The sequence below is a fragment of the Microtus ochrogaster genome, chromosome 4 (assembly GCF_000317375.1).
Source record: "Microtus ochrogaster isolate Prairie Vole_2 chromosome 4, MicOch1.0, whole genome shotgun sequence".
Classification (NCBI taxonomy): Eukaryota; Metazoa; Chordata; class Mammalia; order Rodentia; family Cricetidae; genus Microtus; species Microtus ochrogaster.
The window spans coordinates 76,878,661-76,901,708 of NC_022011.1; the positions used below are offsets into that span (position 1 = coordinate 76,878,661).

At 40.0% G+C, this 23,048-nt stretch overlaps 1 protein-coding gene across 4 annotated transcripts in view; it reads right to left on the reverse strand.

Annotated features, from left to right (window-relative positions):
- Positions 1-302: 302 nt before the first annotated feature.
- Ttc21b (tetratricopeptide repeat domain 21B) overlaps positions 303-23,048 on the reverse strand; it is a 60,145-nt gene continuing 37,399 nt past the window's right edge. For 2 of the 4 annotated variants that reach the window (XM_005346499.3, XM_026778302.1), the window contains 8 exons: positions 22,139-22,220; positions 18,232-18,382; positions 17,864-18,025; positions 14,726-14,921; positions 9,439-9,663; positions 6,549-6,669; positions 2,065-2,132; positions 303-697 (listed from right to left, as the gene is read on the reverse strand). In XM_005346499.3, the coding sequence (XP_005346556.1) occupies positions 620-697; positions 2,065-2,132; positions 6,549-6,669; positions 9,439-9,663; positions 14,726-14,921; positions 17,864-18,025; positions 18,232-18,382; positions 22,139-22,220 (1,083 nt within the window). In that variant the 3' untranslated portion in view covers positions 303-619. Of the gene's footprint in view, positions 698-2,064; positions 2,133-6,548; positions 6,670-9,403; positions 9,664-14,725; positions 14,922-17,863; positions 18,026-18,231; positions 18,383-22,138; positions 22,221-23,048 lie in introns of those variants that run through there. The other 2 variants (XM_013346035.2, XM_026778295.1) reach the window with 2 other exon arrangements.

Genomic DNA, 23,048 nt, shown 5'->3' on the forward strand with positions numbered 1-23,048 from the left:
GAAAGTGACCATTTAATATCGCACTAGCTTTGCGAGTAGGAAGCACAAACATAACAAAGCGAGGCAAAGCATGCTTTCAAACTTTTCCAGGAAAGGTTTTTCTAAGAAATGCCATTTCCTCTAATATGTAACACTGTAGATTGTCCTGTGAGATTATCTTTATTCTACAAAACAACGCATCTTTTGAGTTCTAAGAAAAATGTAAACCAGATATTGACAAAAATCTTTATTAAAATATACATTTAAAATCTTTTTTATAAATTACATGAGATTATATCATAAACTATAATAAAAATCAACAGATAACTACAGACTTTAAATAGGATTGTTGAAAATCTAATGCTCTCTAGAAAAGATATAACACCTAGACCTTAACAAAAATATCCTCTGGAGACAGGAGCTAGCCTTTATCACAGAACTCCCTCATCTGCGGCTAACGGAAGAGGAAAGCCGGCTCTCACCCAGCCCCTCACCAGCAAACACCACAGAAGATGTTCATCCGTGGACAGCAGCAGCCTCTGCTGGAGAAGGGGGGGACGGGCTTCTATGACCATGTCAGCTGGAGCTGTGTGACTTCCCTGCCCCCTCCTGCTCAACAGCTCAAAGGAAATAATCATTTTCAAGGTCTTAAAGATGCACGGGCCTTATCAAGTATATCCTTTCTGATTTTGGGGTAAGCTGGATGCGCTTCAAGAACCTGGGAAAGAAAGCCAAAATAACTTGTAATGAACGGTTGAGAATGAGGAACCACGACTCTTACTATAAACGGACATTACGGCCAAGAGGTCACTGTATTAATCCCATAACTGTAAGATTTGCAAAGGCGACCACAGCTGTAGTGGTGACTCATTTAGATGAGCAGGTAAGAGCAGCAGAATATGGAACCACTCATGGAAACATCCCATACACGCTTCCTAAACAGATGGCTTAGAGGGCAACTTGTAATACTTCTGTAACTCAGCTACTTCAGATGGCTAACAAACCCTGGGCGATGAAGTTACAGGGAGCATGCATCAGCTTTCCCTGGACTGTTGGAACACTCAGATTCTGGGAATACCATGTCTAAGCGTGAGGAGCTACTGGTTTAAAAAGACAGAGCTCTACCAGTGACCCTAACATGCACTAGGATGCACAGCCTTGCTTGCTCCCTAGTGGGAGTCTAGAGCACGTCTGTAGCGTCCACAGTTACCTTGTGAGAAACGCTCTTACAGATAAAGCAGTCAACAGCAGTCCCCTCCCCAGATGTTCACTACAGCAGTGTGGGAACTTAACTATCTGATCGAAGGGACCTGAAACCAGTTTAAAGAGCTTATTCTGGAACTCGCGCTTGCATGGAGGATCACGAGACATGGCAGGTCCAAAGGAGCTGTGGAAATTCTAAACCTGGAAAGAACTTAAATATGCTATTTTAATTGTGGGGTTTTAATGGAATGAAATGCAGAAGTACTTTTTATAGAGTAATCTTATCTGTAATTTACAAATCAAAAATCTCTAATAAATAGATTCAAATATATTCACAAAAGGTTCCACTTCAAATAACGACCTGGGAAACCAGTACTCTCTTCACATGTGTGTCTGGTGCTGCAGGGCCAGAAAGGATGGTGGGGGCCCCCTGGACCTGGAGTTACAGGTGGTTGAGGGCTGCACATTAGCCCTGGCAACCAAACCTGAGCCCTCTGCAAGAGCAGCAGACGTTCCTAACTGCTGAGTCATTTTGCCAGGCCTTCACATATCTTCCAAACTGGGTTTTGTTTAACATGTTTTCCCTTTGTCTTTAAAATGACACAAACACTTTACTACTTGAAGTCTAATCATAAACACGTCCTTGTTTTAAATAAACTTATTTTCTAAATTTTGAGCTGACACTGATAATTTCTCCACAATTTATTTAATAAACTAGCTAAAGGACTGCGTTTGTCTATTGCTTTCAATTGGTTTACATTTTGAGAGTAAAAGAAACTTGTCCATCTGTACTTTTGAGTTATGAGCCCTAGCCTTTGAGAGCTGAGCCATCTCTCCAGCCTCCATCTGTACTAGCAAAGAAACTGTAATTTAAGCATTTACCTGGTGACAAATGTCAATTGCATCCACATATCGTTTTGCTTTTAAGTAGTTAAATGCCAATTTGTAACCTGTTAAGACAAAAAAAATAATACAGTGGTATATGCTTTTTTCCTTCCTCTTTTGTTGACTCATTAGAGAAGCCCCAAGGGAGGCTGTTGGCCAAACTAGCACAGAGAAGTGACATGGTATTAGAAAATGAAGGGAAATTAAGACGTGGAAACAGAAAAGAGCAAAGCTAAAAAAAAGGATTACAGTGAATACCTGTTGGGAGAGACACTGCACAGTGTACTGAAAAGGTCTCATTGGTTTCAGGTTACAGTAAAAACTCGTCAAAAGGCAGTAAAAAACACCATACCCACTAACTTTTATGGTACAGGTTCATTTTGTTCTTATTAGGGAAACTGATTTCTGTAGCCAACCTTCTATTAGGAGAGGAAGTACCTTATTTAAGCAATTGGATGAGTCAATGAGTAATTTCAGACAGAGAGAGATTCCAGTCATGAGCCAATCCCAGAAAGTTATAGCAGGAGTCTAAACCACAGTTGCGGTGTTTGAAATGGAAGGGTAAGGCCTAGGCTGAGCTGGCTGGGAATCAAAAACACTTCCTCTTTCAGGTGGGGGTGAGAGGGGGATGATTACATTTGTCAAGACCAGTGAGTGGTAAGACACACAAGAAACAAACCCCCTTCAGAGTCCTTGCTTAGAAAACAGCAAATCAGAGAGCAGCGCAGGTGATTTGTCATCAGATGTCCAATTAATGAACACTAAGTCTTGTCACAATTATGCACACAGAAATGCCACTCTTCTAGTGTTGACAACTGCAAGTTTTAAGACACTCGAAATGATTATTGCTCTCCTACAAGAACTTCAAGAAAAAGAAAACTAAGACTCCAATCTTTCCACTTCCTCTTCCACAATGGTCCCTGATGTGGGATTCCCCTCTCTATGCTGTGAATATGTTTTATTGCCACTGGTTAATAAAGAAGCTGCTTTTGGCCAATGGCTTAACAGAGTAAATCCATGAGAGAAACCCAGAGATGGAGAGAGAAAGAGTAGGTGGAGTCAGAGAGATGCCATATAGCCACTGAAGGAGACAGACAGCTTGGGAACTTTATCAGTAAACCATGAGCCTCGTGGTAAAATACAAAATTATACAAAAGTGTTAACTTAAGATGTAAGAGCTAGCTAGAAATATGCTTAAGCTATTAGCCAAACCGCATTGTAGTTAATATAGTTTTTGTGTGAATATTTCGGGTCTGGGCAGCTGGGAAACAAACGAGCAGCCTCTGCCTACAGGTCCCCAAGTCCTGGGAAGAGAGGGTAAGTATCGATGCCCAGTTTAGAGCTGAGCATTTCTCATCCTCTCATTACCTGCACCACGTCCACTTGTGAGTTTCTGAGTCACCATCCACTGCAAATAGAAACTGCTCACATGAGGGTTCAGAGGTGCATTGATCTATGGTCAGAGCAATAAGCCATTCACTAGGAGTCAGTTTAATACTCTGGCCATTTAGCAGAATAATCTAATAGGTTCTCCTTTAGGGTCTATGGCATGCTAACCACGCCTAGTGAGAAAGTTCACTTCCTGTTACCTGCAAGGTGTAGAATGTTCAGCTCCTTCTCCATCACCATGTCTGTCTGCATGCCACCGTGTCCTGCCATGGTGATGATGGACTAAACCTCTGAACTGTAAGCCACCCAATTAAATGTTTTCCTTATAAGAGCTGCTATGGTCGTGGTGTCTCTTCACAGCAATAGAACATGAAGAGAGTGACTACTTTGGAATCACAAGCACATTGCCTGAGTTTTTGGTTTTCTTAACTATTATTATTAAACAGCTATTGTAGTGAGCCGGACAGGATCGCCATTACAAGATGGCGCCACATCCTGTCTTGTTGGTTATAAACAACCCCATATTTGGCTATGCCTTTGAGAGCTGCGTGTCCCCCGCTTCCCGCATGTGCTGTGGATAAGGGTCTCGATGCAGTCTGGTGTCAGCTGATGGTGGCAGCCAATCACAGGGTGACCCGTGTGCCAATTCCCTATATAAGCAGCCGCCATTGTGCCCCGGGGCCTCTCGCGTCTCTCGTCTCTCTCTCGCCCCTCTCTTCTCTCTCTCTCTCTCCTGCTCTCTCGTTTCCTGCCCCCCCCCTTCACTTCATGTTCTCTCTCAACCAAATGCACTCCAGTAAAGCGTGATCTGAGAAGAATCCTCGTGTGGTGGTGTTTCTTCCTCGCCGGTCAAGAAGCCTGCTGCAAATTATTAACCTCTCATAGTATAATTATACTTGTTTTTGTTTTTATTTATGGCTATGGGTGATGGTTCATGTGTGACGTGCACCACTTGAATGTCTGGTTCCAGTAGAGGCCAGAAGAGGAAGTCAACTCCCCTAGAACTGGAGATACAGATGGCTGTAAGCCACCCTGTGGGTGCTGGGAACAGAGCCTGGGACATCTGGAAGTGCATCTAGTGCTCTTCACTGCTGAGGCATCTCTCTAGTCCCTCTTTGTGCAATTTTAAAGATTATATGGTAATTTTATTATGGAATGTTTTTAAAAACTTTGGAGTACTACATAAATAATAGCACTTTTTTTCTGACAAACTCTATATTAAAAACCATGACTTGAATGTTGGAAGTCAATAAGGTTATCTTGAACAAAAGCAAAATGAGAAAGGAAATAAAGGGCTAGAAAGCACAGCGAACATGTACAATACAGGCATGTAACATCACTCAAAAGTGTGCACAATCAATTATAGGGCAAGTGGGAGAAAGGAAAAGCGAACCAGCAGTCTAGCGGCTGCCATGTAACCCAAGCATAGGTGTGAGTGGGTCGTTCCCTCACTGGCTCTCAGTTCCTAGTGCCCTTCTAGTTAAAATATTATCTCATTTTAAATGTGTTCTTGTGCATAGTTAGACAAGGTATGCAACTATATATATTAAATGTGAATTATAAATATATTACCGGCATCTCTATCTTGGTGCCATTTGCAGTGACAGCACCTGATTCTGAATGCTATGTAGATTTCAGGGGTCTCTTGACAAGTGAAAGAGAAATGCACCATATATTTGGCCAGTCAGACTGGAGGAGTGGATACAGTGACAGCTGGAAAGGGGAAACAAAATAATTAAAAATGTCGGAGGAACAGCTATGAAAGGAACGCTGGGACAGCTGCCAAGATCATTTATAAACTACAATAATGTAAGGAAAAGCTGGCGGGCTGGAGGCTCTGTGTTTTCAGAAACTTTCCAAGGAATGAAGTATATAAATAACTTGGAAACATCTTACTCTGGAATAAATTATCAAAATTATTTATATTTTATGGATATTTAGAAATTTACATGTTACAAGGCGACTCTACCTCATGTGATGTATAATATGAAATGGAATGAAAACTTCTAAACAATCTTTAGTTCCTGCACTTTGTCTAATCCTGAAGACACACAAGTCAGGGCCGAGCTACACAGACGGCACTGAGTGAAGGAAGAATGTCTGACTACAAGTCAAACCCACCACACAGCTGTTACAGACTGGGGCCACCACAGGCTAAGCTAATAATAACTTGAAATTGCTTAATCTAATGAAAACATCAACACCTTTATACTCACGATGAGCCAAACCATATTTAGAAACACATTGACATGCAGTAAAGCAGATCCGAAGGGACCTAGCAAATAAAAAAGCAGTTTTACAGGCTTTGTGGCCACAGAAACTTTCTCCATCACTCTCTCTCAACTATAAAAAGCCCGCCAATGTTTTAAGGAAGTGTAGGTGAAGTCTGATTAGCAGTTTCAAAAGACAATGTCAAACGGGAAAGGTGACAGAAAGTACCTGAGGGTCACATCAGGAGGAAGTTCCACTGGAGGCCATCTTCTGTGAGAGGGAAGGACACTAGACTGCACACAAGACAGATCTGCACTGCTTCAGTGAACCAGACTCAGCTCAGTGGGAGGGGCCTCATTACCAGGAGGCTGAGGCTAGTCACTGAGCACACTTCTGATGTCACCCAACTGTTCAGAGACTCTAGACTGACAGTCTTCAAGCAAGAGTCTACAGACACAACTAAAGATGGTTCTAGATGCTTAGAGTAACGCAGCCCTTTGTAACACCCCAAAATTGTACTTGAATGTTAAAAGGCTTTAGAAGATCAACAAAAGAAACGTAGGTGATGATCGAATGTAAGATTTGCATAGTTTATTTGGCAACGCGATACTTTTCGTCCATAATGTTACCTTTCTGCAAACAGGAGAGTGAAGGGAGAGAGGAAAAGGCAGAATCAGTCTAGATGAAATTTGACTGAAGACAAGCCGGAACTTAAGGAAATCATACTTAACTACATACAGGCAATAACTCCTGAATATGAAACCCTGACAATGGAAGTTGGTTTTTAACACATATATTGTTCTAAAGATGCATTTCAGAGAAGATTTAGAGATGATAGGTCATTTCTTGTGAACACCCTGGGCCCAGTGTGCTGAACTCACCCACGGCTGGATTTGTCTGGTTGGTGTGTTTCCATGCCATCTCGTAGTTGAAGGCCGCGTCTGTATATGCTTGCTCTTTCTCCATAATGTAGCCCATATATTCATAAGCTTTGCAACAAGACTGAGGGGAAAACGGAAAGCATGAACAGATCAAGCTTTGTACCAATCAAATTTCATGGGATGTGTATGACATGCACACCAGACACACGAACCCATCTAAATGGTGGCTCAAGGAATGGCTTTCAAACTTGACTCTGACACCAAGAGCCAGCGCAAACCTTTCAGGAACAGAGTTTGTTGTATAGAAACACATACTATGGTGTGCATGTTTTACTCGTATACAGACACCCAGATTATTGTGAATAATTTAAACACATATATAGACTTAATATGGATATATAACTTTCCTTCAAAAATTAACTACTGACTTGGCTCCTGCCCCACATGACCAAGCAAATCATCCTCAGATGCTATGTAATTTTAGCCATATAAATGCTGGGATGCTTCTCTAAAGAAGGCTTCCTAAATACCACCAAATTCATGGCACACAGAATGTACCAGCTTCCAAATCACCCATCTATTCAGACACTAGTCATATTTCAAATTGTCATGCCACAGATTGTGAGTGGTTTGAAATAGTTCAAGTCTGTTTTGATCCAGAGAATTTCTCTTCTGTCTCTCTTATCTTAACCAAAAGTAGTACAGTCTTTACAGGAGCATTTATTCCCACACAGATTTAGCTGACTGCATCTTTGTGGTATTTCTATAATATAGTCCAATAACATTGATAGTTCCTGCTTTTTGCAGTGATTCTCAAACTTCCTGATATTGTGACCCTTTAATACTGTTCCTCGTGCTGGGTGACCTTGAACTATACTTCATAACTGTAATCTTGCTACTGATATGAATTATAATGTAAACATCTGATATGCAGCATATCTGATATGTGACCCCTTACGGGTCACAACCCACAGGTTGAGAAATGCTGTTTTAGGGGCTCAGTCTGAGTATTTCCTTTATATCCTAACAATTTATTGTAACATTTTTCCTTATTCTAAGACATTTCATCAGTATTTTCATTAAAGCCACTTCCCATTAAAACACAGACAAAATGAACATCTGGGAAAGTCCTTTTTACTGCTTAGATGCTCAGCCCAGATCAGTCTTAATGTTTTGATATTACTTTTTTCATTTCATTTGATTGAAAATACAGTGTACATTTGCATTTAACTTAATTATTGTGTATTCTGTCTCATCCCAGAGTTGTCTTTGTCACAGACATTTTGTTCTTCCATAATAAAGCCCAAGGTGTTTGCTTTTCTCCCTTTTTGTAATATTCTGTCCATTCATAAACTCTTCAAGTTGGAAAAAATAGTGATACTTATCATCGCCTATTACTTGGAAAAAAATCTTTACATCAAGATGTTTTACCAAAGAATTGACTACTTAACAGTGCAGTTTACAGAAAACCCAGGACAAGGGCTGAATTCTTCCCAATCATCTGACAAAGTAGTCAGTTTATTAGCATGCTGCAGTGTTGACTAATTTTATTTTCTGTTCGTAATTTTAAGGAGTATTGGTTTAACATACTGGATGTGCTTTAATCTGATGCAGTTCTCATTCCCTTTGGTACTTGTCCCAACTCTGGCTGCCGGACTGTCTTCAGAGTGGCTCCGAGTGCCTGGCATGACTCTCACTGTCTTTGAAAGCTTCCTTGCCATCTGCTATGGCAAGATGCTCTAGTGTTGTCTTATTATTTCTTGGTCCAATTATCAGTGATTTCCACTTTAAAATTACATAACTCAAGGTCCCTAAGCCTCATACTTTCAAATAGACAAGCCAAACCAACATGGCTGAATGAAGGCTCTAAAGCAGCAACCAAGTTTCATAATACAAGGTGTTGTGTCTGCTCAGTGTTGACAAAGCTGAGATCTATCTGTGACAGAGTTTTAAATCATATTCAATATTGCCTAACATCAGACTAGGCATACAGCATTCAACTGTGCAGTAATTTAGATTTTAAAACTTATTAATGAATATTTTGTTTTCAAGGCCAATTTAAGTTAAATTTGATGAAACTGGTCATTTAAAGAAGCCTGCCAATTGATAAATGACAAATGCATTGTAGTTTTTAATTTTTAAGACATTATCTTAATGCTATTATACTCCTTAAAAAGTAAATGATCCATTTTATAATCTAATTTGCTTAAAGAGAATACAAAAGATTTACTGTGATTAACATTTTTAGCTAACTGGTATGAATTTGTGAATATAAACAGCCTCAACTTTCTAAGTCAAATATAATTATTTCTCAGTGAATACTAATTCATATCTGAACTTAAATATGTCAATGGTAAGATATTTTCTTTATGTGTATAAACAACAGAATGTAAATAAAAGGGTTTACATTGTACAGACTTAAAGATTTTCCATTTTATATCTAAAGATAAGAACTTTTATTAAATTAAATTGGAAGCCTCCATCTCTGTTATGCATAGGGGGTTCTAATACTATGGAAATGACATGCAGCTGCAATAACTTAATCAAAAACACTTCTTAAAGGGAGGGACAGACAGCCACAATTAATACTCCGCAATTTTCATTAGCTCTGGGATGAGATGGGTAATCACTGTGAATGCTTGACATTCCAAAAGCACTTCCTGTAAATAGGGCACCCTCAGCTGAAACTTGAAGCTGCATAAATCTATCTTCCCGTTACCTTCAAGAGAACACAGCTTCTTTCTTTATCACTCATCACGTTCATGTCCTGATTACAGTAAGAAGAAACATTTAAAATTCAAGACACGCTGGGGAAACATCAGGAATTGAGCCACTGCTCTACAGCGGACGCTTACGTAACACAGCTGAGCACTGTTTCTCAGTCACCTACACGGTTATGGCACAGGCACCGCTTTAGTAATTCTTCGGCCATGTCATATTTCGCTGACTGAATGTAAATATCAGCAAGCAGCAGCCAGCTCTTCTCCAGGTCCTCGGCTTCAATAGGATTCCAAGTCATTTTTGCGATCCGCTTCAGCTGGTTTCTGGCTTTTGGAGTCTGTTTTAAGATCATATACGCTGTTGCCATTCCCAAGAGAGCAGGGATATGGTCCTTCTGTAAGAAAACCGAACTTTAGACCACAAGAAGCACCACCCGGGAAGCAGCAAACACCTGCTAGGAACTCACCTGCGCCTCAGTCTGGCTGTGTGCAGTTAAGTGACTATCACTCTTTCACACAGCAAGGGATCCCCAGGAATCCACTGTGAGGAAATCAATAAAGCTGTGGCCCAGATAGATTCACAAACTATGCAGATGCTGAAGCGCAGTCCCAGCGACCAGTGCAGCTTCATCTCTAACGGGACTGCCTGCTTGATGTAGTTTTGTACAGAAACAGAAAGACTGAAACCTGACTCCGCCATAACGCTTCCCGAGCAGCTTTTCTTTCAGAGTTAAAGCTTCGCCTCTTTGGTTCTCTTCACCTGTCAAACAGGAGTAACACTTTCCCATCCAAATGATGGACCTTACTGCTATTTTCCCATTTTTATTGACAAAAAAAAATCTTTTCCTAGTGAAGTTTAGCTAATGAAATGCCAAAAATAGGTGTGACCCAAACTGTTTGCACAGTCCATGGAATACTCATGGTTTAAAGCTGACTTCTAGTTGTAGAGCCTGCACTCACTTGATAGGGTCTATAAAGCACAAGATTCCTTTAGATAAGGTTAAATCCCCCAAATGTCAGACTTCTGTAATGCCAAGAGGCTAATAAGGACTGGCACACAAATGGGAAGGCGGACTTAAGCAACAGTGTGCAAATCCCCGACTAAGCTCAGAAGAGGAATCTCAATACTTTCAGGAAGAGGGTCTCAGTTTAAAGCTCGGAGAGCAGAACTGTGACAGAGGAGAGGGCAATGCTGTGGCCACAGCAAAGGCTGTCTGTCTGTAAGGCTGCATTTGGACAACTAATGGCAAACATCCAAAAAGGAGCACGGAGCGATCATCTGATTATGCCCAAGACTGGTTGAAGTCAGCAGAGAGAAGGGAATGTATTAGGGCCTGGCAGAAAAAGGGGGATAGACTACTTTCTTGGCTCTAATGTTCTTTTCTTATTTATTTTTGTTTATTTGTTTTCTGTTTTTTGAGACAGGGTCTCTCTCCATACCCCTGGCTGTCTTGAAAATCACTATGTAGACCAGGATGGCCTCTAACTCACAGAGATTCACCTGCCTCTGCCTCCCTAGAGATGGGATTAAAGATGTATGTTGACACACCCAGATTCTAATTTTATTTTGAAAATGAAGTTTGTTCACTCAGATAAGAAGGCAAGGCAAAAGAGTTTCATTTGGTACCAAATCCAATCAAATGGAAGTAGTTTTTGCAGAGACTGTTACAAATTATGAAACTGTGTCCTATTTATCTCAGGTGGACAGAGGATGGCAGTTAACAGTGGCTGGCCGTGCATTTGTCAACAGGTCCTACAAGGACCTCAGAAGAGACTAGTCCTGTATCTCTTCACATGAGCAAAAATGTCCATGCCATACAGTCTTTAATTTTACAGTCTTCAGTCTGACTGGATTAGATCAGCTTTTTCTTCCTTCATTGCTTGGTCACTGCTATGTGAACAGTCTCCCTCTCTCTCCTCCCCCCCCCCTTTCTCTCTTTCTCTCTCTCTTTCTTTCCCTTCTGCATGATGTTTGTGACTTTTGAGAGCGGCTTCTTCTTCTGGACTTGCGGAGAGCCACGTGTGTCCTTACGTGAGGCCTCAGAGCCTCCTGACAGCCCCCCCCCGGTCTCTGTGTGTGTGTCCCTGTTTGTGTACATACTTGTGAATGTGTGTTAAGACCAAGGTGTCTTTCTCAGTCATTTTCCAAATATTCTTTTCTGAGTCAGGGTCACAAACTAGACATGAAGTTCAATGATTTGGTTAAGGCTGTGTAGTCAATAACTCCAGAGATCCCAGTCCCCCAAGTGCTGGGACTATAGAAGGGCACCTCTACTTCTGACTGATATTGGGTACTGGGGAGTCTGAGCCCAGGCTTGATTGACAAGCACTTTACCAACACAGCCATCTCCCAATCTCCATAGCTAAGAGTTTCTGAAACTGAAAACAGAGTTCGAATCTCAGCAGTAGACCGTCGGGCCTTCTTCTGACCTTAGACGTGGACTCAGCACTTTCCAGGTACACACAGCTTCTGAAGCACAATTCCTTTACTCTCAGCCACCGCAGAGGACAATACAGTGCCAATGTGATCTCTACACAGGGCTCAGGTGGGCCCAGAAAAGCCAGTGGGCTAATGCAGCATGGCCTCGTGCACCATGCCCCTTCCCCATGACTTCCTGTCACGTTCCTCTGAGCGACACAGTACTCTGAATTAGACATCGTGCTTCTCTGCCTTTGTTCCTACTTTCCTTCACTCAGAAGACACTTTACCCACTTCTCTCGGTAAAAATGCAAATTTACCAAGACCTTGAACCACAGCTGTTTGTAGAATCCCAGCTTCTAGCCAAGAGTCTCTGACTCTCCTTATATTCCCTTCCATTTGTAGCTACAAGGGAGATTAGAACGCATTTTCTGGATTCAGATAACCATTATATTCAGTATGCTTCTCTCATTTTTTTCTGAAGATTATGAAAATTTGAAAAGAAGAATACGCTATTTATTCCTGTGATTCACACTCTGCTGAATCCCGACTGGCTGCTTAATGAATATTCATTGTAGTGAATACACTGCCTATGAGTTACATGAAAAAAATGCAATGCAAACACTGCGTTCCTGAATTTTAGTTCCCCCATCACCATCTCTTGGCTGATCCAGGCAGTAAACAGATTTGCAGGTAATACCCGAGTAACACACACAGGCAGGCTAAAAACAAAGCAGTCTCATCTCCACAGAAAACCCTGCTTAGTCTCTTGATGAGAGAGCTGCAAGGCCAGTCACTGCAGCTGGCTTTTATTTCTCTTAAGCTTTACAGGAGAATGATGGATTTACTCAGTAAAAACTCATGACTATGTGATAGACTACCCCTCACAGCAGTTGGTGGCTTAACTTAACTGCAATAACTTAACTGCAATTTGTAACTTTCAAAATTCTTTTAGATTTGCATGAACATTCCAGTGCCCATTTTTTCAGTAGCTGACATTCATCTGTTACAGAATGCCAATTCGGGTAGGCCTATTCTTTTCTTAGTTTTAAAAAACAAAGCCATATCACAGAAACAATGTATTGATGGAATATATATTATTTTATTTATAAACTATATTTATAAATATATTTTATTTCTTTATAAAAATATATAAGATGACACAGTGAATTACTGTTGACCTTGAAGTCAGACTGCTCATCTTTAAAATGGGAACAATAATCATGACAGCCTCCCTTCCAAGAGTCATGGTCTGAAAATTAAGCTGTATTTTAGTCTTATGAATTCTATATAATATATGGATATTATATCCTTATTATGACCTGACCCATAATATAGAAATTAACTAAAGAACCCTTGTTACTTTGCCTTCATTACTGCCTTATGTTTACAAAGAATGACTCTCTTTTATTAAGTGAAATGTTTAACATCATATTACATAAGTTTTTTAAACTATTTTTATTTTTGTAACTTTTTTATAATGAGAAAATCTATACAAATCAGCATGTTTCTAGATCTGAAAAACTCACTATTTTACGTAACAGACTTAGATCATCATTCTAAACTAACAGTGACTGTCAGCACTTCATTTAAGGAGTGTTCACAAATGTCTTTTCTTGGGTTTTGAGCCTGACCTTACATTCACAATATCACACTGTCACTCAAAGAAGGAAATGGAAGCAATCCTGAAAGATATATTTGGTCGTCTGAATAAAAATGGCCGCCACAGGCTCATAGGGAGGGGCACGATTAGAAGGTGTGGCCTTGCTGGAGTAGTGTGGCTTTGTTGGAGGAAGTGTCACTTGGGGGTGGGTTTTGACGTTTCAGATGCTGAAGCCAGGGCTGGTGTCTTACTTTTCTTCCTGCTACCTGCAGATCCAGAAACAGAGCTTCCAGCTACCTCTCCAGCACCATGTCTGCCTGCATGCTGCCCTGTTTTCTGCCATGATGAAAATGGACTAAACTTCTGAAACTGTAAGCCAGCCCCAAGAAAATGTTTTCCTTATTAATAGTTGCCATCATGGTGTCTCTTCACAGCAACAGAAACTCTAACTAAGACAGCTTATCTGCCTTTGTCCCCTATTCCATCCTGGGGCAATACTTTTCAGAACATCATTTTAGTATTTACAGAAGGGCCCTGCTCTGCTCTCTGTGGTGCTGATGCTGAGGCGGGTTTGTTGTTTTGTCTTATGGTGGTTTACAGTGATATTGAAGCTGTCATCTAAAGCAAGTCTGCACAAATCCATGGCATTTTATTATTAGGGTCCTGGAAAGTGGGCAGTGGGACCACAGTAAGAGAATTTTGGTAGCTTATCTACCATTGTGACCTCCAAGCCAAACCCAATAAGAAAAACTTTTGATATCCTCTGAGAGGCACATAATCGTGAGTTTTCGGAGGTCTAGGGCATTTTTTGGTGGATGAGAAAGAGGTCAGTGATGACAGTTAGAAACAGTTATTGCTAACTGTGACTGTCCCTTCCTTAGCAGTACTGTGTATGGGAAGGGAAGGTCTGATCAAACACTAGTGACAGGGACGAGATTTGAGAGAGACAGGAAAAGAAAAAGGAAATAGCAGTAAGAAATATTCCAGGAGATTATTTCAGTGTTGCTAGAGAAAAATCATTATTTGTATAACTGAATTACATGTTGCCAGTGCTGATTCCACTTAGCTCTTCAGCTGGAGAAACTCCAAGTACACCTGAGTGAGAAGGTGGACCAGCTGGGAAGCATTCATTCTCACTTAGTAACTTAGACTCAGCCACAGCTACAGCACGAAAAACCCCCAGAACACAAGGTTCTTCTCTTTAGAATTACCTCGTGCTCTTAAGAATTTCCTTTCTGTAGAATTAATTCCATGTTCCCTCAAAGACTAGCACACCAAAATGGATGGAACATTATGTAAGGTTACATAAAAATATCTATCTACTTTTTATTAAGCACCAGTTATTAGGTCATGTTCAGAAAATAATCAGCTACCCCAAACAGCACTTTGTCTTATCAAGAGGAGGCCGACAAAGCCACAAAGGGAAGCCACTCACCTCAGCGGCTGCGATTTCAGTGAAGGTGTTCAGTGCCTGCTCCACACTGGACTTCTGCTTAGTGGCCATTAAGCAGCAGTTTTCCATGACGCGGAGCTGCAGGCGGCCCTGGACAGTCTGAGGCTTTAGTTCTTTCAGGAGCTTTTCTGCTGTCCGCACTGCTAACTGCACAGATTCCTGCTTCTCAGTCGAACTACTGTGGACATGAAGAATAAACCATTATACTCATGGCACAAAATGGACTAATATTAGAACTCAGAGCACTGGCTCCTCTTTATCATTTGTATAAAGAATTCTTGATGAAGACCATACATTCATTCTCTTCTAATACCAAGAGATGAAGTATAAATTAATTTTAACCAAAATTACTATCTCCTCAGTGAGATACCATTAAACCCTGAATCACTCTGGAATGAAAACTAGACAATAGCTATACATGGTAAACATGTAAATTTTAGCTAATATATAATTATAATAAACATAGAACCTTCCTAGGCTAATACAGCTGAGGTCCTGGATTCAGTTCCTAGCTCCACAAAAAAGAAGAAAAAATTCTAAGTAGAATCATAATATTGTCCAGTGCTGTTCTAGCACTCAGTATACTCAGAAGGAACAAGGCAAGAGAAAAGGGAGGAAATGGTTCTCATACTATATGATTTCCTTCAGTACATGTTCAGTCAGTACATGTTCATCAGTACATGTTCAGTCAGTGCATGTTCAGTTAGTGCATGTTCCTTCAGGACATGTTTAGTTAGTACATGCTGAATGCATCTTTTATTTGGGGAAATTGAGACTCAGAAAGTAGAACAATTTCTCAGAGATCACAAATGGTAAAACTTTTGCTATGTTAATCAAACATAAAAAAAAATCTTTTTTTTCACTTTGTTACCTATCAGACACTTGGAAAGGAAATTTTAGGTGATACAAAAAAGCACAATTCAAATGCTTTATCACACACCCAAACACACACACACAAACACACTAAAACCACTTACTTTTTCTTACCCTTAAAGCTTTAAAGAACTATTTCTTTTAGTGTGTGTGTGTGTGTGTGTGTGTGTGTGTGTGCACATGCATATAAGTACAGGCCAGAGGCAACAGAGGCCCCATGGAGTTGGAGTTACAGGCTGTTGTGAGCCAAACAACATGGGTGCTAAGACCCAAACTCAGGTCCTCTGGAAGAGCAGAGCAGTATGTGCACTTCACTACTGGGTCATCTCTCTGGCACAGGCCCTAGTGACTTTAATATTACTGAAAATATCTCTTGACATCTTCTCTGCAGTTCCTATGCTCTGGCTTCCATAACTGTTGGATTTGGTTTTCATTTTTAACCTTGAGACTGCTAGCCTTAGCAAAGCCAAAATCTAGTCTGTTTCCTGTGGTTACAGATAACAACTTGCAAAAGAATCCTTAACATAGATCTGACCCTTGAGACATCCTTCACATTGGTATGTGTACTAGCAACTCCTGAGTTCCAGTTTGCACTTTGAACTCTTTAGCTGAGGGTCTGCACTCGGGTACCCACAGGTCTCTCATAGTATATTTATTATCTTAAGTTTCCTAAAACAAACAGGTCATTTCTCTACTTTTAAGCTTCACTGGCCTTTCTCATCCAATCTGGAGATTTGTCCTTTCTTGTCCTAACCTTCCTCCACTCCTCCATGCACCCTCCCCTGGTAGCTATGCACGGTACGACTCTGGCCTTTCACAGCACTCAACGCCAGCTTCCTCTCAGATCACTATCTGTGTGTGGGCAACGGAACACTCTCAGATATGGTCTTGCATTAACAATGGATCACATGCCAATGAAAGGCAGCCACTGCCTGTTGCACACCCTTGATATCTTTAACTGCCCCTACACAGTTTGAGGGGATACCACCATGTTTAGTAGTAGTCCAGGGTGAAGACTGCAGAGCTGTGGGGTGGGCTAGCACTCAATTTGAGCCTTGTATCTTTCCTGCCTTAGATATGTGACTCTGAGCTTATTTCACAACGCTGTTTCAGGAAACCAGTGTGATAATGCTTCTAAAGAACAAAGCACAGGGCTAGCATATGGTACCATGTATTACATAGGAACCTTTTTCTTTGTTTTGGTTTTCAGTGTGTGTATGGCATGCATGTGTGTATCTGTACACGATGCATGTGTTCATGTGGACACCTGAGGCTGTCATCAGGAACGTCAGGATTGCTGTCCAATCACTCTCTACTATATTTATTAAGGTAGGTTGTCTCAACGGAAGCCAGAGTTTGCCTATACAGCCAATCTAGTTAAGCAGCTTCCTCTGCAGATCCTCGGCCTCTGGCCGCTGAATGACTGAATTACAAGCCAGCCACCAAGCCCACTGAACACTTATGTGGGGTCTGGGGCCTTGAACTCAAGTCTTCATACCTGTGCCGCAAATACTTTACTTACAGAGACAGCTCCCCAGGGCCAGTCATACTATTACTACACGGACTGTGTTTATTATGGTTGTCAAATTCTGTCACTTACCTTATTTTTGACAGAAAAATTAGAGGAGTGCCTTTGTAATCCATCTATTATGATTTAGGAATGAAAACCATTTCCTGCCTAATTGTTTTACCTTTTAATATTGAGATAAATACCACGACTAGGATAACTTATAAAATATACTGTTTAATTTGGCTAACTCACAGTGCTAAGAGTCCATGAGGACATAGCAAAGGAAAGTTGAGAGCTCACATTTTGATTCACAAACACAAAGCAGAGACAGCACTGAGAATCTCCAAGTCTTTTGAAACCTCAAAGCCCACCCTCAGTGACACACTTTCTCTAATAAGGCCACACCTCCCAATAATTCCCAAAAAGTTCTACCAACTGGGCACCAAATACTGAAATATATGAGCCCATGGGATTCACACTCATTCAAACTACACACTGAGATGGAAAAATCATTATTTTCATCTATTTGTCTGTCTGTCTGTCTATCTATCTATCTATCTATCTATCTATCTATCTATCTATCTATCTATCATGTATCATATATCATGATATATTTATCCAATCTGCCTTTTCCTCTGCATCATGCTAGAAGGTGGTTTTCTTTTGATTTCCTGTTTATTATCCCCAACAAATGCTTTAAAAACTTTACCAAAGGAAATGTGTCAATTGCTACTCACCCCAGATCTCCATCAAGGTTTTCAAATACTTCACCGCCAATAGTTTCGTTATCTGGATTCAAGCAGATTTCTATCATATTATAAAGTGCATTTTGGCCCCAATCACTATCTTTTCGAGCTTTATTAAAATGTCGAAGGGCATCATTTGGTTCTCCAGTATACCTAATCGTATGGTTGAAAAAAAAAAAGCTAATTCAATCACTGATTACAAATTTTACACTAGATCACAATATGATTCATAAATAAATCTATTAAAACACTTCAAATTACAGATTTATTTATAAATATGAAGAAAAGCCATTTCTACTTTCTGTACAATGAAGGGAGAAAATAATTATGATGTAGGATTTATCTGCTAATAAATTTACCAAAAATGTAATCCTTTACAGTACTGAAATCCTGGCTCCAATTTTGTTCTGGAGTTGTATTTCTCGGCCATTGAAAAAAATCTTGGAACATCTTCAAGTTTCCCACATCTTCTCAGGAGATCAATCAAACGAGACAAAGTCATAAAATTATCTAGAAACAAGCAATGTTGCAGATATAGATAACATGTTAAGACATTTGTTCTGATCACTATGATTCTACTTTATTAATGTACAATTTACTTCAAATGAAACACCATGTAATCATCAAATGACAGCTTTATGTGCTATAGCTTCCTAATGAGATGTATAGCCTCGATCCTCTATCAAATGATACCTGTTCTCCTGGCCTGGCTACTGTGGAAGAAGGCGTAGCACAGGCATGTCTAAAAAAGGGTTTGTTTTGATGCTACTTTTCGATTTTTCTGGAGTCAAACCTCCTAGAGAAAGTCTTTATTGAGGTCATCTGAAGTCTAAAATTCAGGAAGATGGGTTGACAACTGTCTCTGAGACTATTTCCTGCTTGCAGGTGGGGGTGGTAACAGAAGTATGTCCTGGTGATTAAGATGGGTAACCACAGTTTTATTCCAGAATTTATTTAATGGGTGAAATGCTGAAGATTAGACTCAGTGGACCAAACTCAGCCTTACCATAGTAGTCGCAGGATTTTAATCTGGGTTTACCTTTTCCTAGAGGAATAATTAATTTTGTTCTCTGGTTTCCAGTGAAACTTTCTATTAAGTTCCTCCCAGTTTTCCCTTAGCAGTAATGTATTGGGATTTGAGGATCATTTTGATCAAGATTTCTGAACACCAGAGAGGAAAAAATACACAAAATTGTGTGTGAGGTAGAAAAAAAAAATCACTCAACTCATGACACAGAGATGAGGAAAGTCATATTTGCATGACCAATGGTAAATTATTTGTAAATAAAATTTGGCTTACTCCCAGCACTCGAGAGGCAGAGGCAGTTGGGTCTCTCTGAGTTTGAGGCCAGTCTGGTCTACAGAGTGAGTTCCAGGAGAGCCAGAGCTGCACAGAGAAACCCTGTCTCAGAAAAAAAAATTAGCTGATATTTAGGGTTTTGATTTTGATTCAATATTAAATAATAAATATTTTCCAGTTGTCACTGAGTCAATTGTCAATGCTATGATTTTAATAGCTGCCTGACAGTATATTACATTAGTAGGTGATTTCTCTGGGAGTTTATTTTTAGGTTGTAGGGCTCCTCTGTTTCAATTACCACAGGGCTCATTAGGACTTTATTAAACCTCTTACTACGAGGACTTTCTTAGGGTGAATTCACAGGACTAAAACATCTACGTGAGCAAACAAACATAGCCCCAATTTTTAAAACAAATTATTCTTGATTTTAACTTTGAAAAATAAAAAGATGGTATTATATGATGTATCCATACTCTTATAAGGCCATGTCTGGAGTACTGAGTCAAATCTCAACCAGGTGTTTGTGCACATTTTAGAGCAGTGCTGCTCACAACAGCTACCCATACCATTAAAGATGGCAGATAAATGTGATATAAGCACACATAAGACATTAGCTTCTGGAAAATGTAAGCAAACTCTTAATATAACAAGAGGGATGAACTCTGAAGACTAAGCTAAGTGAAATAAGCCAGACACATAGACAATGCTGCAGGTTATCGTGTTAGCCATGTGGACTTGCTAAGAATCACAGAAGCAGACAGCAAAATGGAGATTGTCAGCAGAGGAAAGAGACAGAGGAGAAGTAGGGCCCAAAGTCACAGTTTGGCAAGATCACACAAGCTGGGGTGGTTAACCATGGCTCCACTACAGTGTCAGCATACATACATACAGTCACTGAACTGTATGCTTAAAAATGGTTGGGATGAGGCTGGAGAGACGGCTCAGCAGTTATGAGCACTGGCTGCTCTTCCAGAGGTCCTGGGTTCAATTCCCAGCACTCACATGGTGGCTCAAACTATCTATAGTGGGACCTGATGCCCTCTTCTGGTATAAATTGTATGTGCAGATACAACACCATACATAAAGTAAATAAATCTTTAAAAAAGAAAAAAATGGGTAAGATGGTAAATTTTATGTTGCACAATTTGTCAGAATAAAAAAATTAAGAAAAGAACTTTGGAAGATTTGCATTTATTGCATTTATTCAGTTACACAAGCAAATTCTTGGCCCTCTCCAAAACCTAATTTTGAGTCTATAGATTGTGTTTATCCTGCCTTGTGGTATCATTATAAATAACAGAAAGTAAGGAAAGAAAATTCAAAACTGACCTTTTCTTTAGCAGTGTGAAGACAAGTAAATAAATTATATCTACCTAAGGATGACTAATTTTTTCTTAAAGTGAATATAATATCAACCTTCAGAACACTGCAGAAATGAAATCAAATGAAGGTATGGAAGAGATTTGTAAGCTTCCAATATGATTAGCCACATTTACCAGTCTTTGTACAATAGGATGCATAGTCCATCAGAAAGCCAACGAGGCTAAAAGTAGAATTTAACTAAGCAAGGACTAAAAGTTAGACTACCTGGCTGAACTTCTTGTGTGCTATTGCTAATATGCATGAGACATATTTTGCAAATATGTGCTTTCAACACTGGGAATCCAGTTTCTTGAAAAATTCTCTCCTTCTAGTAGTGCTGAAATGTATTCATCATTAGCTCAAGGAATAAGGACCACAGAAGGACTAACCTACATTGTGTTATCTTTTCATTAGCATTGACATTTGAGAGAATGAAACATTTCTTCTTAAAAATGGCAGTATCTGATGAGGTGAAAATTGTGCACATAAGAGTAGTGCTATTTGAGAGAGGGAGGGGATGCGAGTAGCAGGGAGAGGGACAGAAAGGGTTAATGAAAATGAACATGGTGGACTCAGTATATACATACAGGAAAATGCCATGTTGGGTTCACTGTGCCATCACCCTTGCATTTTTCATGTTTTTTTTTTTTTTACAGATCCTCAGTATCTCCCCATCCCCTACTTTTGTATCTTTTTTTTTTTCCCGAAAAAAACCTATTTCTTCATAATGTCAATGTAAGGACATTGTAATCCAGCAATACTAAAAGACATGAACCCAACTTTGCACAATTACTATACACTTGTACAAAAGAAGGGCCATGTTTATTTATAAATATTCAGAAGCAGCCAGTCTACCAACCCAGTAACTATCAGCTGTCTGCAGCAAATGCTGGTGTTGAGGAGCAGAAACCTAGGAGAAAACACCCATGAGACACAAGAGGGGTTCTCTAAAGCTTGTCAAAGAAACGCCAGTGTGTGAGGGCAATATGGCCAAGAACAGCTAAACCTACTCAAGAGGAAGCCAAGTCTGTGTTTTAAAGAGATAAGACCGGGTAATTCCTTCCTAGCAATATGAAATGGCAACAGCTTCAGGAAGAACGAAAACAACCTGTGGGAGATTAGAAGAAAGGGCAGGAAAGCCACGATGGAGGCCTACAGGAAATCAAGGTGGGCTTGGGCAAAGTCAGCAGAGAGAATATGGAGCACTGTCGTTGCAATGTGGGCAACTGGGAATGAAATTCCCTTTCAACTCCTTGCATGTTCTCATTTAGGTGAGGGGAAGGAAAGTGGTAGGAGTGCCAGAAATTTGAGGAGACAAAAGAAAACGTGAAAAACAGTTGGAATGGTGAAGTCACTAGAGCAAAACGGGTACTCCACGGTAGGCCAGCCAGGCGATGCTCACAATTACAGACACCAACAGACAGTGGGCCTTTTCCTGATGGCCATCTGAGCTACTCAGCCCCAAGTGTGGGATTAGCAGAGTCAGATTCAAGCAACTTCTCCTTCCCTAACAGGTGATAAGCTAAAAAGGAAAACAAACAAACAAAACCTAAGCAGACAGCGGGATGACTACGTTTGAAGGAAAACTGTCGGCGTGCATTTACCTGGCTTGCGCTCTAAAAGCTGCTGCAGGTGGAACACTGCTTGTTCATAGTCCTGTTTTCTGAACATGAGGTCAGCCATCAACTGCAAAGACAAGCTGGTTCTAAAAACAGTCCACATCTTTTTACAAAGTTTATTCTTTTAAAGAAGATTTATCCCTATAAAAACATTTATGAAAAATACAAGGACAAGAATTTGCAAAAAGCTAATCAAGCATGCAAACCAGATTGCTCTGTTCACAAATTTTTATTTTGAAAAGAAAAAACCCCCGAATGTTTCACATGGTGACATAAAAATAAATTTGAAGGGACAGAGAGATGGAGTTTAAGAGCATGCACTCACTGCTCTTCCGGAAGTCCCAAGTTCAATTCCCAGCACCCACGTGGGCAGTTCATAACAACTTCTAGCTCCAGTTTCAGGGTGACCCAATGCCTCTGAACCCTGAGGGCACTGGACCGAAGTGCACACCCCCTATTATCCTTACACTATAAATAAAAATTATAAACATATATCTATAACTCCAATTTGAAGCTTATTTAACATTCCACTGTGCTACTATAGAAACTTGCCTCACTACGATAAAGTGTCAATAATAAGATAAAAAAAAACTTATGTTACATATATTTCAAGTGGAAAACATGTAAGACCTGCTGAGATTTTTTCATGTGTTTTAAAGCAGGATGAGTTATATTCTACATAGTTGTAATGAGCCTTATACAATGTCACACACATGAGATTTAAAAGTTGAAACAGCTTCGATCCAGGTAGAAAAGAAGAACCGTGTAAAACAAGATAGTGATACATCGAGGTTTTGCTATCTATCTATCTATCTATCTATCTATCTATCTATCTATCTATCTATCTATCATCTATCCATCATCTATCTGTCTGTCTATCTATCTATCTATCTAT